Source organism: Aphanomyces astaci (genome assembly GCF_000520075.1).
Source record: "Aphanomyces astaci strain APO3 unplaced genomic scaffold supercont1.84, whole genome shotgun sequence".
Lineage (NCBI taxonomy): Eukaryota > Oomycota > Saprolegniomycetes > Saprolegniales > Verrucalvaceae > Aphanomyces > Aphanomyces astaci.
The window spans coordinates 136,225-149,654 of record NW_009798347.1 but is presented as its reverse complement, the minus strand read 5'-3'; the positions used below and the strand labels follow the sequence as shown (position 1 = coordinate 149,654).

General features: G+C 50.3%; 5 protein-coding genes across 5 annotated transcripts; 2 read left to right on the top strand and 3 right to left on the bottom strand.

The window, feature by feature from the left end:
* Positions 1 to 685: 685 nt before the first annotated feature.
* Positions 686 to 1,704, bottom strand: H257_16349 (hypothetical protein). The gene has a single exon (XM_009844745.1). It carries the CDS (start codon positions 1,578 to 1,580, stop codon positions 792 to 794), a length of 789 nt encoding a protein of 262 aa, XP_009843047.1. The 5' UTR covers positions 1,581 to 1,704; the 3' UTR covers positions 686 to 791.
* A 266-nt stretch (positions 1,705 to 1,970) lies between these two features.
* H257_16348 (hypothetical protein) lies at positions 1,971 to 3,694 on the top strand. Its single transcript, XM_009844744.1, has 2 exons — positions 1,971 to 2,102; positions 2,167 to 3,694. The coding sequence occupies exons 1-2, from the start codon at positions 2,049 to 2,051 to the stop codon at positions 3,511 to 3,513; spliced, it is 1,401 nt and encodes a 466-aa protein (XP_009843046.1). The 5' UTR covers positions 1,971 to 2,048; the 3' UTR covers positions 3,514 to 3,694.
* A 1,364-nt stretch (positions 3,695 to 5,058) lies between these two features.
* On the bottom strand, positions 5,059 to 6,164 carry H257_16347 (pyridoxal biosynthesis lyase pdxS). The gene has a single exon (XM_009844743.1). The coding sequence runs from the start codon at positions 6,053 to 6,055 to the stop codon at positions 5,129 to 5,131; it is 927 nt and encodes a 308-aa protein (XP_009843045.1). The 5' UTR covers positions 6,056 to 6,164; the 3' UTR covers positions 5,059 to 5,128.
* Positions 6,165 to 7,061: 897 nt separating this feature from the next.
* On the top strand, positions 7,062 to 7,988 carry H257_16346 (pyridoxal biosynthesis lyase pdxS; the record flags this gene model as incomplete). Its single annotated transcript, XM_009844742.1, has 1 exon — positions 7,062 to 7,988. One exon carries the CDS (start codon positions 7,062 to 7,064, stop codon positions 7,986 to 7,988), a length of 927 nt encoding a protein of 308 aa, XP_009843044.1.
* An 857-nt stretch (positions 7,989 to 8,845) lies between these two features.
* Positions 8,846 to 13,231, bottom strand: H257_16345 (hypothetical protein). The gene is made up of 16 exons (XM_009844741.1): positions 13,084 to 13,231; positions 12,890 to 13,042; positions 12,714 to 12,824; positions 12,489 to 12,659; positions 12,086 to 12,289; positions 11,487 to 11,534; positions 11,268 to 11,429; positions 11,064 to 11,213; positions 10,782 to 10,952; positions 10,279 to 10,344; positions 10,134 to 10,210; positions 9,936 to 10,089; positions 9,708 to 9,869; positions 9,559 to 9,642; positions 9,057 to 9,493; positions 8,846 to 9,006 (listed from the first exon to the last, which is right to left on the bottom strand). The coding sequence occupies exons 1-16, from the start codon at positions 13,201 to 13,203 to the stop codon at positions 8,958 to 8,960; spliced, it is 2,319 nt and encodes a 772-aa protein (XP_009843043.1). The 5' UTR covers positions 13,204 to 13,231; the 3' UTR covers positions 8,846 to 8,957.
* Positions 13,232 to 13,430: the final 199 nt, after the last annotated feature.

Sequence of the window (13,430 nt, the reverse complement as noted above, 5' to 3'; positions counted from 1 at the left end):
GCTAAGGTGTGATTGGCTAACGTTATAACTAAACGTATGTATCCAATTCAACTGCGTTGATTTTGGAAATCCAAACATGCCGACCGAAAGGGAGTGCCTACGAAGGCACGCTGCGTCTGCGCAGGACAGTGCAGCCGTCTGACACCGACAGAGTCTGTAGTGTACACATTGATCTTGGGTTGAGTTAGTACAATGTTGCGTTATCTTCATGGTCGATTACACGGATGGGTCGTTTGACCATGGCGTGCCGGGCCAGGTTGGTGGTGGGGCATATGTCAGGCATAGTACACTGAACCCTTATGACAAGCTTCGACATGCTCAGCTACGAGCAACAAGGTTGTGGTCCCAATGCATACACAGGCCATACATCGTGTATGAGTTCAAACTATGTCAACATGTAATATATAGGGGTCTTTGTTAAATGTTATGAAATTGCCACACGTGTCCCTAAAGCGGTGCATCCATCGCGAGGCCAGGTGGACCACCACGACGCGGACGGCGTGCGCTTCCGGGAGTTCCTCTCTCGGTGCTGACCTGCTGCACTATCAGTATTGCAGTACATTTCTACCAAGTGACCTGAGGCAGGACCACAATCCGAACCGATATGCAAGATGCATATTCACCAAGAAGTTGGTTCTATGCTCAGTCTCTCGTTTGAGCGACCCATGACGAACGACTGGAAAGGTTTGTAAGGCAAGGAAATGACATTATTCAACTGATCGTCCCTTAAGGACTCGGTGCTATCCCGACGACACGTTGTGTGCGTACTATATACATCAAGAGAGAGTCGGCTATGGATGCTGAAATTGACGTGACAGCCATCGCGCGTGGTCGTTTGCTTCCTCTGTGAACCCGACCAGCGTGCGCCCGCTGGACATTTTGAACTCGAGGCCGTTGGGCTTGACCGTGCTGTTCTCGATGGATAGCACGACGTCGCCGCCCTTTTGCGGCTGGCCTTCCAAGTTGATGTCGTAGTACGCCAGGATGTTGTCGCGAAGGACAAAGAACCGCCGTTTCCAACTGCGGAACCGACTGCCGCGCTTCTCGACCCATCCCTTCATCACGTCTTGATGGGCTCGGAAGGGCACGCAATTTTGCTTGTACTTGAAGTCGTCCACGGCTTTGGGGTTGCATGTTTGGCGGATGCCCATCAACTCGTCGCTTGTCATGTCGCCCGTCGTCATGGTCGTGGGCATGTTCATCGCCAACGCGCGGCAGTCCTCTGAGATCTGGGTTAATGGAACGAGCAGCTTCTCGGACGCGTTCGTCATCTCCGTGTAGCACTTCCACATGTCGCCCGACGCCGACACCATTATCAACCCACAGTTGACCTCGCCCCAGTGGTACGCTGCACACACGACGATGCGGCCCTTCGCCGGCGTCGACGGCTCCATGGCCTCCGTTTCATTGCCGTAGTACGACAACTCCCGCCCTTCCAATACCACAAAACGCCTCTTCCACTTCTTGCTCAATCGGTATATGTAACCCGTAAAGTCGGCGTTTGAAAGGCGGAATGCGTAAGATTCACGGACACTCGCCGCGCTGCCGTGGCGGTCACGCATGGATGCCGGTCGGCTCATGACTGTATGCACGTGGATGGATCTCTTGGGAGGGAGGTAGCTAGCTATGCACGTGAGAACTCGACTTCTTCACACTTTGCGACCTCGCTGTCGTCAAAACGTGCAATTGGGAAAAGTATTGAAACACAGTGGGAGAGAGAGAGTCAAGTGTCGGCAGCTCGAAAACAAATAGTATCACTTCAAAATATTGGTAAAAAAATAGAAATAGGGCAAAAATAATTTGAGTAGAAAAAGTATACTGGTAATAGTATTTTTTACAACAAATTGAGGAATTTGCATATTTACCCAGAAAGTGATATAAATTTCTTGGTATGGAGCTTTGTCCGGATAAAACCCATGCGCAACAGCCAAACCTGTGGCATTTAATACTATCCCTCTTTCGAAGGAAAGAAAACAACCAATCAGGAGGCGGCCACGTATCCCCAAGTGTTTTGGACCGCCCACTTCTTGTGAAGAACGACAAACATCATGGGGGCTATGGACGTACTGAAGAAGTGGGACTTCTACAAGAAGATTCCAGAGGTAGGATGACGATGCCATGAACATCTTCCTAGGTGCATGAAGCTCATGTGGATGTCCATGCTAGGACTTGACCGTGTCCACGTTGCCTGGCGTGAGTTTGTCCATCATCGGATGCGCGATCATGTTTATTTTGTTCGTGTTGGAGTTCAACGCGTACCTGACGGTGGCGCACGACTACCAGATCGTGATGGACGAAGGTCTGGACGAGATGCTGCGTATCAACTTCAACATCACAGTGCCGGACTTACGCTGTGAGTTTGCGTCGTTGGACGTGAGCGACCAAACCGGCACGCGCAAGCACAACATGACCACCGACATTTACAAAATCCGCATCGACTCCAAGCGCCGCATCCTGGGCATGTCGGCGGAACAGCAGCCCAAGCCGCAGTTCGGCGACGACGCCGAGTACGGCGATCTCCCCGAATCGGACGCGGTGGTGACGATCCTCACCCCCGACACGTTTGAGTCGTTTTTGAAGCAACACCATTACGTCGCCGTGGACTTCTTCGCGCCGTGGTGCATCTGGTGCCAGCGTCTCGAGCCAGTGTTCGTGCGCACGGCCAAGTCGCTGCCGAGCCTGCATTACGGCCAGCGCATGCGCGTGGCGTCGGTGGATTGCCAACAGTACGGCGAGCTCTGTGCGTCGCAGTACATTCGCGCGTACCCGACGATCATGTTCTACAAGGACGGCGACTTGTCACCTGTCGAAATGTACCATGGCGACCGCACGTTGGAGGGGTTTCTGGACAAGTTCAAGTCGTTGTTTGACGGCGAGCAGGACCTGTCGGAGCACCGCAAGAAGATTCTGCACGAAGAGGACAAGAAGGAAGCAGCGTCCAAGGGCGAGATCATCGCCAAGGCGCCCGGGGCCGAGGGGTGCCAGCTCTATGGCCACCTCATGGTAAAGCGCGTACCCGGCAACTTCCACGTGCACCTGCAAAACCCGAGCTACTCGATGGCCGCGGTCAACGCCAGCCATGTCGTGGGCGAGCTCTGGTTCGGCGAACCCGTGACGTATGACGAGATGAACCGCCTGCCGAAAGATGCGCATGCGCACCTGTACGCGCACCGCCTGGAAGGGCGCGAGTTCATCTCGTACGCGCCAGAGCACACATATGTGCACTACATCAAGGTCGTGACCAACTCGTACGTCCAAAGCAACGGCGACGTGATCAACGTGTACAAGTACACGGCGCACAGCAACGAGTACAAGGAAGAGACGGACCTGCCGTCGGTCATGTTTCGATACGACTTGAGCCCCATGTCCGTCAAGATCTCGGAGAAGAGCGTGCCGTTCTATCACTTTTTGACGTCCGCGTGCGCCATCATCGGCGGGGTGTTTACCGTCATCGGCCTTCTCGACCAAATCATCCATCAAACTGTGCGCGCGCTCAACAAAAAGGTGTTGTAAGAAGGGACTTAACCCTCTCAATCACAGTGTCACATGGTGGCTTTGATCTCGACAGTTTGGAGAGAGTTGGCTATAGAAACCTGCAACTGTATCGCAGAAACGCTCGTGTTGTAAAGAGTGAGGGTGTATATATGTATACTCCTGGAGGTTGCTTTTGCTTGAGAATACAAGGCCCGTCGCCATTTTTCACAGCGCCTTGTGACAATGCAACCCACAGTCATGGGTTCATGGATTTATCACATACTTCGATGTACGTAGTACGTAGTACTAATAGATCATCAGCCTACAGTACTGCAGCATAGTTGTACATATCAGAAGACCAAGTTCAGATTGCACATGTGCATCTGAACTTGGTCTTCTGATATGTACAACTATAACAAATGTTAACGACAACTACTGTATAAACTTCTAAAATTCGCGTAGTTTGTCTAAAAATCAATATTGAATCATGCTGGAGCTCTGATTGGTTGAATATACTTTTCTTTCTTTCTGCAAGAGCCAATCAAATCCACTCAAAATTGGATTAGCCAATTGCGTCCATTCGTGATTCGATTCGGCGGCGAGATTCGATTCGACGGGGTTGCTCCAGACCTGGCGCTGTACGTAGCGCAGATGGACGCGGCGTGGCTGCAAGAAGGTTACGAGTGGGCGCGATCAAACCTTCCTTGATTGAGGCGAACAAGATGAAGCCGTTGCATCGACTGTGCAATCAACGATTCAATTGGGGATGGACGAGGGCGACATCCACGTGGTGGTGGAAGTGCTACCGCATCGATGGACCGAACTCCGTTCGGCAATGGACATGGACCCCAAAGCTCAGACCATCGAATGCAAGAAACGACAGACGTCTTGTACCCCGGATGCACAAGGAACAACAAGCCTGTGCCGAAGAAGGCCAAGCGGGTGTAAGGCTCCTGCGTATTCAGTGTCACAGAAGGCCTTGTATTTCATCAATTGAGAAGCATCGATGGCGCAAACTTCAAGACGTCCATGGAGGCAATTACTACCGAGCACTGGACCGAATGGGTGACCCTCTTTGCAGTCACCGTCGAGGGGTTGGGCAAATCATCGTTTGGGCGCCATTATATATGTATGTACGATTTTGCGTGATGCATGGAAGGATGCTGAGGCCCAACTGTGTTCGAGGACCGTGTACCTTGACCTCACGAAAGGACAGTTGTTGACGCCGTTTTTCGATGATGTAGAAGCTCCACGGCTTGGTTGCCAAACCGCCTGCGATTCTCTTGTCTCCACCTGCCGCGTCCATCCGTCGACACGTTCCTATGAATACGTAGTGTGAATTTGTCCCTTGGTAGCGTCGTGAACCAATTGACTGTGAAACATTGCCCTTGTCTATTGTCTAAACTGGTGAACCTTGGATGCCCCCACGATGATGCCATTCCTTGCGCGCACCCTGACATGCATCCGCAATTGCGGCGTTCATTCAAATAAGTTGAGCGCTTCTACTATCATAATAATATATGGCCAGGCAGGCGCTTGCCATACTATAACATGCTATACCGACAGCACTTAAGTGAAGTACGATTACACATACATGTACAGTCTAGTGTTATTTTGGGTGTTATATTGGGGATGCTACCTAGTTTCTTTTAAATTACCACGTGCCGTGGAGGGTGCCTTCGCGGTCGCGGAAGTTGACGCTGGCGGCCTTGAGGTCCTGGATGCCGACCATGGCTTCGCCCAAGTCAGTGGACAGTTCCTTGAGGATCTTGGCGTCGCGGAAGTGGGTCACGGCCTGCACCATGGCGCGCGCGCGCTTGGCGGGGTCGCCGCTCTTGAAGATACCCGACCCGACGAACACGCCGTCCATGCCCAGCTGCATCATGAGCGCCGCGTCGGCGGGGGTGGCCACGCCACCGGCCGCAAAGTTCACCACGGGCAACTTGCCCGTCGCCGCCACCTGCTTGACCAGGTCGTACGGCGCCTGCATCTCCTTGGCCGCCACGAACAGCTCGTCCTCGTCCATCGACTGCAGTCGGCGGATCTCGCGGTGCACGGCGCGAGCGTGGCGCACCGCCTCGACGACATTGCCCGTGCCGGCCTCGCCCTTCGTGCGCAGCATGGCCGCGCCTTCCGCGATGCGGCGGAGTGCTTCGCCCAGGTTGCGGCACCCGCACACGAACGGTACCTTGAACTTGTGCTTGTTGATGTGGTTCTCGTCGTCCGCCATGGTCAGCACCTCGCTCTCGTCGATGTAGTCGATCTCGAGCGCCTCCAGGATCTGCGCTTCCACAAAGTGCCCGATGCGCACCTTGGCCATCACGGGGATCGTCACGGCGCGCTTGATCGCTTCAATCATCTGGGGGTCGCTGCTGCGGGCCACGCCGCCGTCTGCGCGGATGTCGGCGGGGATGCGTTCCAGGGCCATCACGGCCACGGCGCCGGCTTCTTCGGCGATGCGCGCTTGTTCCACGTTGGTCACGTCCATGATCACGCCACCCTTGAGCATCTTGGCCAAGCCGGCCTTGACCAGGAACGTGCCTTCGGACGAAGTGGGAGCAGCAGCGGTCGTCGGAGCCATGACGAGAAAAGTTCAAAAATGAACCGTGGGGAAGTCACATCCTTGGCTTGTGTGGGCCGGGCCCAAGGTGGTTGACCAATCACAGCGCCGGAAGGAAGCTCCCTTGGGTGGAAGCCATTCATTGTGTCAATTCTTTTGTATATCTTGTTCTATGTATGAATTATATTGAGATTGCTGAATAGTGTGATGACGCAAGTGTTGAAGCGCACTCTGTCGATCTTTACGAAGTCAATTCGTATGCCGATAGCATTTATCGACCTCGGATCGAAATCCATGAAGCCGATGGAGCTCGGTTTATGCTGGCCACGTCCAAACGGTCGTAAGTTAAGTGGTCTCCAAGTGCCTAAAGTGACTTGCCCTTCTTCGTTTGCACAACCAAGATAGAGCAGTTTTGCATATATCAGAGCTTCTTTGAAGTGCTGTCGCTGTGATGTCAGCTTGCTAGTGTAAGTGAACTTTTGGAGATCGAATATAATAGTTATATGATCCTTTCGCCACTTTCAAAGTCGCAAACTATGAAGACAATTGGGAATTCCAACACAAGGATGGATAACAATTAGCTTAACGTTAGTATACGATGAACAACCTCGAATTCCAGAACGACCAAATGACCTCTTCACAAGTTGCATCGATAGGTTAGTCCAAGCTTCGTTCCACCGGCGGCCTTTATACGATCGTGTTGTTCTTGCTTGGCCAGAGAAAATATCCGTGGCTTCCAGAGCCCCACAAGTTTCCAAATGAAATGTCATCGAAAGGATGTGAACTTGGGCCTGGTCCATTTTAGCTTCACTGTCAACACCTTCAAGATATTTCTATTGAGCACAAACGAAAGCTGAATAATAATACAACATTCCAATACATTCAACAAGCCAAACACAAGTAATAAAAATACAACAAACAAATAGTCGTTTTCTATGAATTAATTACTTGGTCAACCACCTTGGGCCCGGCCCACACAAGCCAAGGATGTGACTTCCCCACGGTTCATTTTTGAACTTTTCTCGTCATGGCTCCGACGACCGCTGCTGCTCCCACTTCGTCCGAAGGCACGTTCCTGGTCAAGGCCGGCTTGGCCAAGATGCTCAAGGGTGGCGTGATCATGGACGTGACCAACGTGGAACAAGCGCGCATCGCCGAAGAAGCCGGCGCCGTGGCCGTGATGGCCCTGGAACGCATCCCCGCCGACATCCGCGCAGACGGCGGCGTGGCCCGCAGCAGCGACCCCCAGATGATTGAAGCGATCAAGCGCGCCGTGACGATCCCCGTGATGGCCAAGGTGCGCATCGGGCACTTTGTGGAAGCGCAGATCCTGGAGGCGCTCGAGATCGACTACATCGACGAGAGCGAGGTGCTGACCATGGCGGACGACGAGAACCACATCAACAAGCACAAGTTCAAGGTACCGTTCGTGTGCGGGTGCCGCAACCTGGGCGAAGCACTCCGCCGCATCGCGGAAGGCGCGGCCATGCTGCGCACGAAGGGCGAGGCCGGCACGGGCAATGTCGTCGAGGCGGTGCGCCACGCTCGCGCCGTGCACCGCGAGATCCGCCGACTGCAGTCGATGGACGAGGACGAGCTGTTCGTGGCGGCCAAGGAGATGCAGGCGCCGTACGACCTGGTCAAGCAGGTGGCGGCGACGGGCAAGTTGCCCGTGGTGAACTTTGCGGCCGGTGGCGTGGCCACCCCCGCCGACGCGGCGCTCATGATGCAGCTGGGCATGGACGGCGTGTTCGTCGGGTCGGGTATCTTCAAGAGCGGCGACCCCGCCAAGCGCGCGCGCGCCATGGTGCAGGCCGTGACCCACTTCCGCGACGCCAAGATCCTCAAGGAACTGTCCACTGACTTGGGCGAAGCCATGGTCGGCATCCAGGACCTCAAGGCCGCCAGCGTCAACTTCCGCGACCGCGAAGGCACCCTCCACGGCACGTGGTAATTTAAAAGAAACTAGGTAGCATCCCCATATAACACCCAAGATAACACTAGACTGTACAGTACCTGGACTTTTGGAATTGTGGTAGTGGTTTTTGCGCTGTCGAAAGGCCTGGTAATCTGAAATATTATAATATCCTGGCCCAAAACGTGATTTTGGGACCAAATTCGATAAATCTGAGAAGAATTGAAAAATATGTCTTGCTTACCCAAGTCCAAGTGGGGATTTATTACTCCTCGACGACGTTCAAAACACCATATTAGACCTTTTGAACCAATTTCTGTACCTCGTCGCGCAATCTAATGGCACTACTAGTACGTACTGTATGTAGTAGCAATTGATTGGGTGAAAGTGGAAAATGTGATGGTTTCGACTACTGCCTAGACCTATTTTCGATACGACTGACTGTGAGTGATGAAACAATGTTAATAGTATTAGGGCCCGTCTGGTAACCTGAAATATTACAATTTTCAGGCCCGAAACGCCATTTTGGAGCCGAATTCAACAAATCTGATCAAAATTGAAACGTGTCTTACTTGAAGAGTTTTAACCCGAATCAAATACTTCCACATGGGATTTATTCGTTGAAGTGGTCCAAAACGCCATATTACAAAATGGACAACCTTTTACAGCTCCATTTGGTAAATGGCATGTTTGGTTTATATCCCATTTTTTGCCAAAAAATAGAATAATATTTTTAAAATGTTATACCACACGCACGCACCCTATTACGTTTTGACCAAACTGTGCCTCTATTCGGTAACGTTATACTACATCAAGGGGGATTTCTAGCAAAAGATGTTTCTCTGCACATTGCAGTTGTTTAAATACATATAAGTACAGCTCGTTGGCTCAGGGTGTCCAGTTGTATGCAATATATATATATGTACAGTATTGCAAAGTTGGTAACTATTGCTGCTGTAGTCATGACATTGGTCTTCCAGTGACTTTGTACCAGTCCGAGACCTGTGGTTATATCTTCAACGTGCCTTTCTTGGTGCTCACGATCGCAACCAAAACGCTACACATGGAACAATAAGTGTCGACTTGAAATGACTCTGTCGCATGTACCTTTCTTCGAGCAGCGTGTACTCGACCGCTCGCTCCATGCTGTTGGTGACCACGTCGCAGAGCAAGCTCTCGACCTCGTTCACACTCGAGTCTGCCGTCAAGTAGGTCGCCGCCGTGACCTTGAGCCACTCCGTGTCCACTTGCATCTGCTGGACGCCAAACCTGCCGAACGTGGCCATGCGAGCGTACTCGCCATACGCTTTGCACGCGATCTTGAACACGCACGAGAGCACACTGTCGACGGAAATGGCCAAGTCCGGGCCGTGGTAGACGTGGACCTTCTTGGCAAACAGCCGGGCTACGTCCATGTACATGTGTCCGGAGTTGGTGGCTTGCTTGCCGCTGCCCATCGAGCGCGGCTGTTTGGACCACCGAAGGTCCCGCACGCCAGAGGTGCTGTTGATGCGGCTCGGGCCTGGCACGGGCTCGCCAAATGCCTAGACCAAACATGAAAACCTCAATATATATATTTTTTAAATATATTTTTTCACCAACACTCTACCTCAGCCGTGGACTTGACCACGCGCACCCACTCGTCGACTATAGCGTCGATTTCAGGCCGCACCGCCCGTGGTGGTTCGTTTGCCTTTAAACAGGATGGTCGATCCTCACACTAAATGAACAACTACACACACTAAATGGAGTTCGTACCTCGAGCCAATTGGGCGTCAGCACGGCCGTGCGAAGCAACGTGTTGAGGCGGGCGCTGTGAAGCAACGCAAACTGGTGCAAGAACGCCATGGCCGTGTCCTTTGCGAGTTGGTCGATCGTCGGTACATCCACGATCGTGCCGGCGGATCGAAGACTCGACGCCTGGTAGACACATGACACACATGCGAGATGACGTTATCGTCCATGAGACAAATGACGTGATCAGACCGGATCCAACGGGTTGAAATTCGGGAGACATTCCACCATCACTTGGATGCAGCGGGGTACGACCGTCGCGCCAAACTCGCGGCACACACACGCGAGCAGTAGCAAAAACGGCGGCGTCACGGCCAGCGCCGTCGGCATCGCCACGTCCTCCGGCCTACACTCGTCATCACATATATGAAATATTATATTAGTTCGTACGTTGGCTCGACGGATGGCGGGTGGATCAACCGCAGCACCATGGACGTGAACCAGTCGAGAAAGGCCTTGAACCGGTTCTACATACCATACATCCATCACATTACTGCCAAGTCCACGTTCCACGGATCAAAAATATATTACTCACTTGGACGAGGTCTGACAGCGCCCGGCTCATCTCTGGCAACACGTGGGCGGCAGTTGAAATCAGCGGCTACATCAGCAATATTTGATGCACTTATTCGAATGCGACGAGTGAATATATATATATATATATATATAACGCGACGAGTGAATATATCTATATATTATATATATATAACGCGATATATATAACGCGACGAGTGAATATATATATGCATTATATATATATATAACGCGACGAGTGAACATATATATATTATATATATATATATATATATATATTATGCGACGAGTGAAAAAATATATATTGTATATATATAATGCGGCGAGTTCATATATATAATACGATGAGTGAATATATATATAAAATATATGTAATACGACGAGTAAATATATATATATAATGCGACGAGTGAATATATATATATATATATATATAATGCGACGAGTGCATATATATATATATATATATATATATAATGCGACGAGTGCATATATATATATGACCTGCATGCGCTGCAAGCTCTGCTCGATGCGGTCGACGTATACGGTGCACAATTTCTTGGCGAGTTCGGGCATGTTGCGGGGATTGCCTTGGACAGTGTCGTGGAACGTGATCAATTTCTCTACAAACTCGGTCTTGACCAGTGTAAACGCCGCGTCCACTTGAAATCGAATCTACCACCCAATCACCAGTGTTAGCATTTGATTAAAGTAGACATATATATATCATAGATATATGTTTGGTGTTGATTCATATGTAGGACAAATGACTCTTTAACAACCCACCGAGGCTTCGACCAGCTGCGACGTGCGCGCGAGGATGTCCCTCGTCGGGAGCAGCGGCGCCGTGAGCGAGTGGATGCCGTCGATCACGGCTTTGAGCATGAGCATGAGGATGCCGTACCCGCCCGACCCCCCGACCTTGTCGCCAGATGTCTAATGCACAACGATTGTGGACTTTGCACTTGGAGTATTGTTATATATACTTACAAACTGGGCCAACTGTCGCTGAAATTGAACCCCACAGACGGACGCATACCCGTCAAACCAGACGGTCGCCACCGCACCAAACGCAGCGGTGGACTCGACGTCTGCACGACCAAACACGGCTTGGAACGCTGTCGCACTGGTTGCAAACGATGGCAAGAACGCCTGCATAACCACACGTTTACACGACAAAAAAGGCAGCAGGATCGTTTTCTTTCGTACATTGTTGATGGCGTCAATGTACTTGACCGTGTCGCAGGGCTGCGTGTCCTACACGCGACAACAAGGTTGTAAAGTACTACGAGTGTATTCTGCACATATTTCAAGAACGTACAAATAACGCAAGAAATTGCGAATTTTTTTAAACTATTCAATTTGCGAAATGACCAAACGATGCAAAAATGCGACAAGTCGTCAAAAAGATACGTCTTGACAATGCAAATCTGTTTGGTTACATCCTACGCGATGGTATAAAACGCCAGATTTAGAATGCGAAATGCGAAACCAGATGCATATAAAAAATGAGACATACTATTGGCAAGTCGATTATTCGAAATTGGAGTGCTCAATCGAATCAACACAAGAACCAAATCGCAGGCAGACGACAATCGATATACGACCAATCAAAACCCAGAACGCAACACCCAATTCGTGTATGTGACTGAAATTAGTGTGACACTGAACGATGTCTACATACAAAAGTCAAGACAAAGAATCGATGGATGATACATTTGGCGAATCATAAAAGTCCAAATTTATTATGGGTAAAACAACAATATATATATATATATAGAGAGAGAGAGACTAGATGGTGGTCGTACTTGGAACGTGGCAACGAAATGGTCAAAATGGAGCTGGTACCAGTTGAGAAAGCGCTGGCGGACTTCTGGCACGGACACATTCAGATCTAAAAGTAAGGCCGCGTACTCTTGGACTTGGGGGGCGGTCGTGCTGTCGTCGTCAAATTTCTTTTGCACAATCGTACGCAGCCCAAACATAATATGTTCGGCTTCCAATTGAATCGTCTAGAAATATATGATACAAATATATATGGATGATACAAATATATATATATATATATATATGGATGATACAAATATATATATATATATATGGATGATACAAATATATATATATATATATATATATATATATGGATGATACAAATATATATATATATATAGGCGAAAGGCATTGTGAGGGTGGGGCGTGGTAGATATATACCTTGAACGACGCAATGTGCTGGTATCGCTTGAGGATGCGATTGGCCACGACAAAGTACTTGGTCGCCTTGTCGTACTCTTGCGCCTTCATCGCACTCTTCAGACGCTGGGGCAGTTGGAAGATGAACTCCAAGCGCTTGAGAAGTCGGCGCACCCCCACGAGTTTCTCCACCTGTATGCAGCCCTGGGTGAGCATGACGTTGATGGTGACGACGAGGGTACGTACCTTGGACCGGAACGGAGCCAACGCATTGCTCACGTTTTCGCTTTGGACGGTGATTTTGCCCATGCTATCGACGACTTTCTTCACTTCCGACTCCATGCTTTCCACGTTGGTCTGTCGAAATGGAGTTGTGTCGTAGAAGGGCTACGGACAAAACTGACAGAAGGTATGCACTGTACCTTCATCTTGCGAATCGTGTCGGTGGCGCTGATGAACTTATTGTAGTTCTCGTACACGAGCATCTGCATGTTGGTGTCCAATTCCTTGATCTCCTTGATCATCTGGTCGTCCCGTCGAAGGAGTTCGTCCATTCCCATGCTCTCCAACATGTCCTACGCGCATCCGATAACATGGTGCATCTACAGCATAGTACCTTGACGTAGTCATCGACGAGGAAGCCAGGGGCGTTGATGTTCTTACTCTGGCTCACCGTCTCGTCCTTGTCGGACAAGTCATAGTACGAACTCATGAGCTCTTGCATGCGCGACTCCATGGTCGCTCGGCAAAGGATTCGATCAAATGTGAACACCATGCCGTCGTCGTCTTGTCATTGGCTAAAATTCCCCAATCAATAATAAAAACCACACGATTTTGTATGGAATAAAAATCAAAAGTTTTAGCCAATGAATGAATTTCTACAAATTTGATTTTCACGGCTGAACTTGGTTAACTGTTAGCTACCGTTCTTACTGGTATATAGGACGAAGTCTATATAACTCA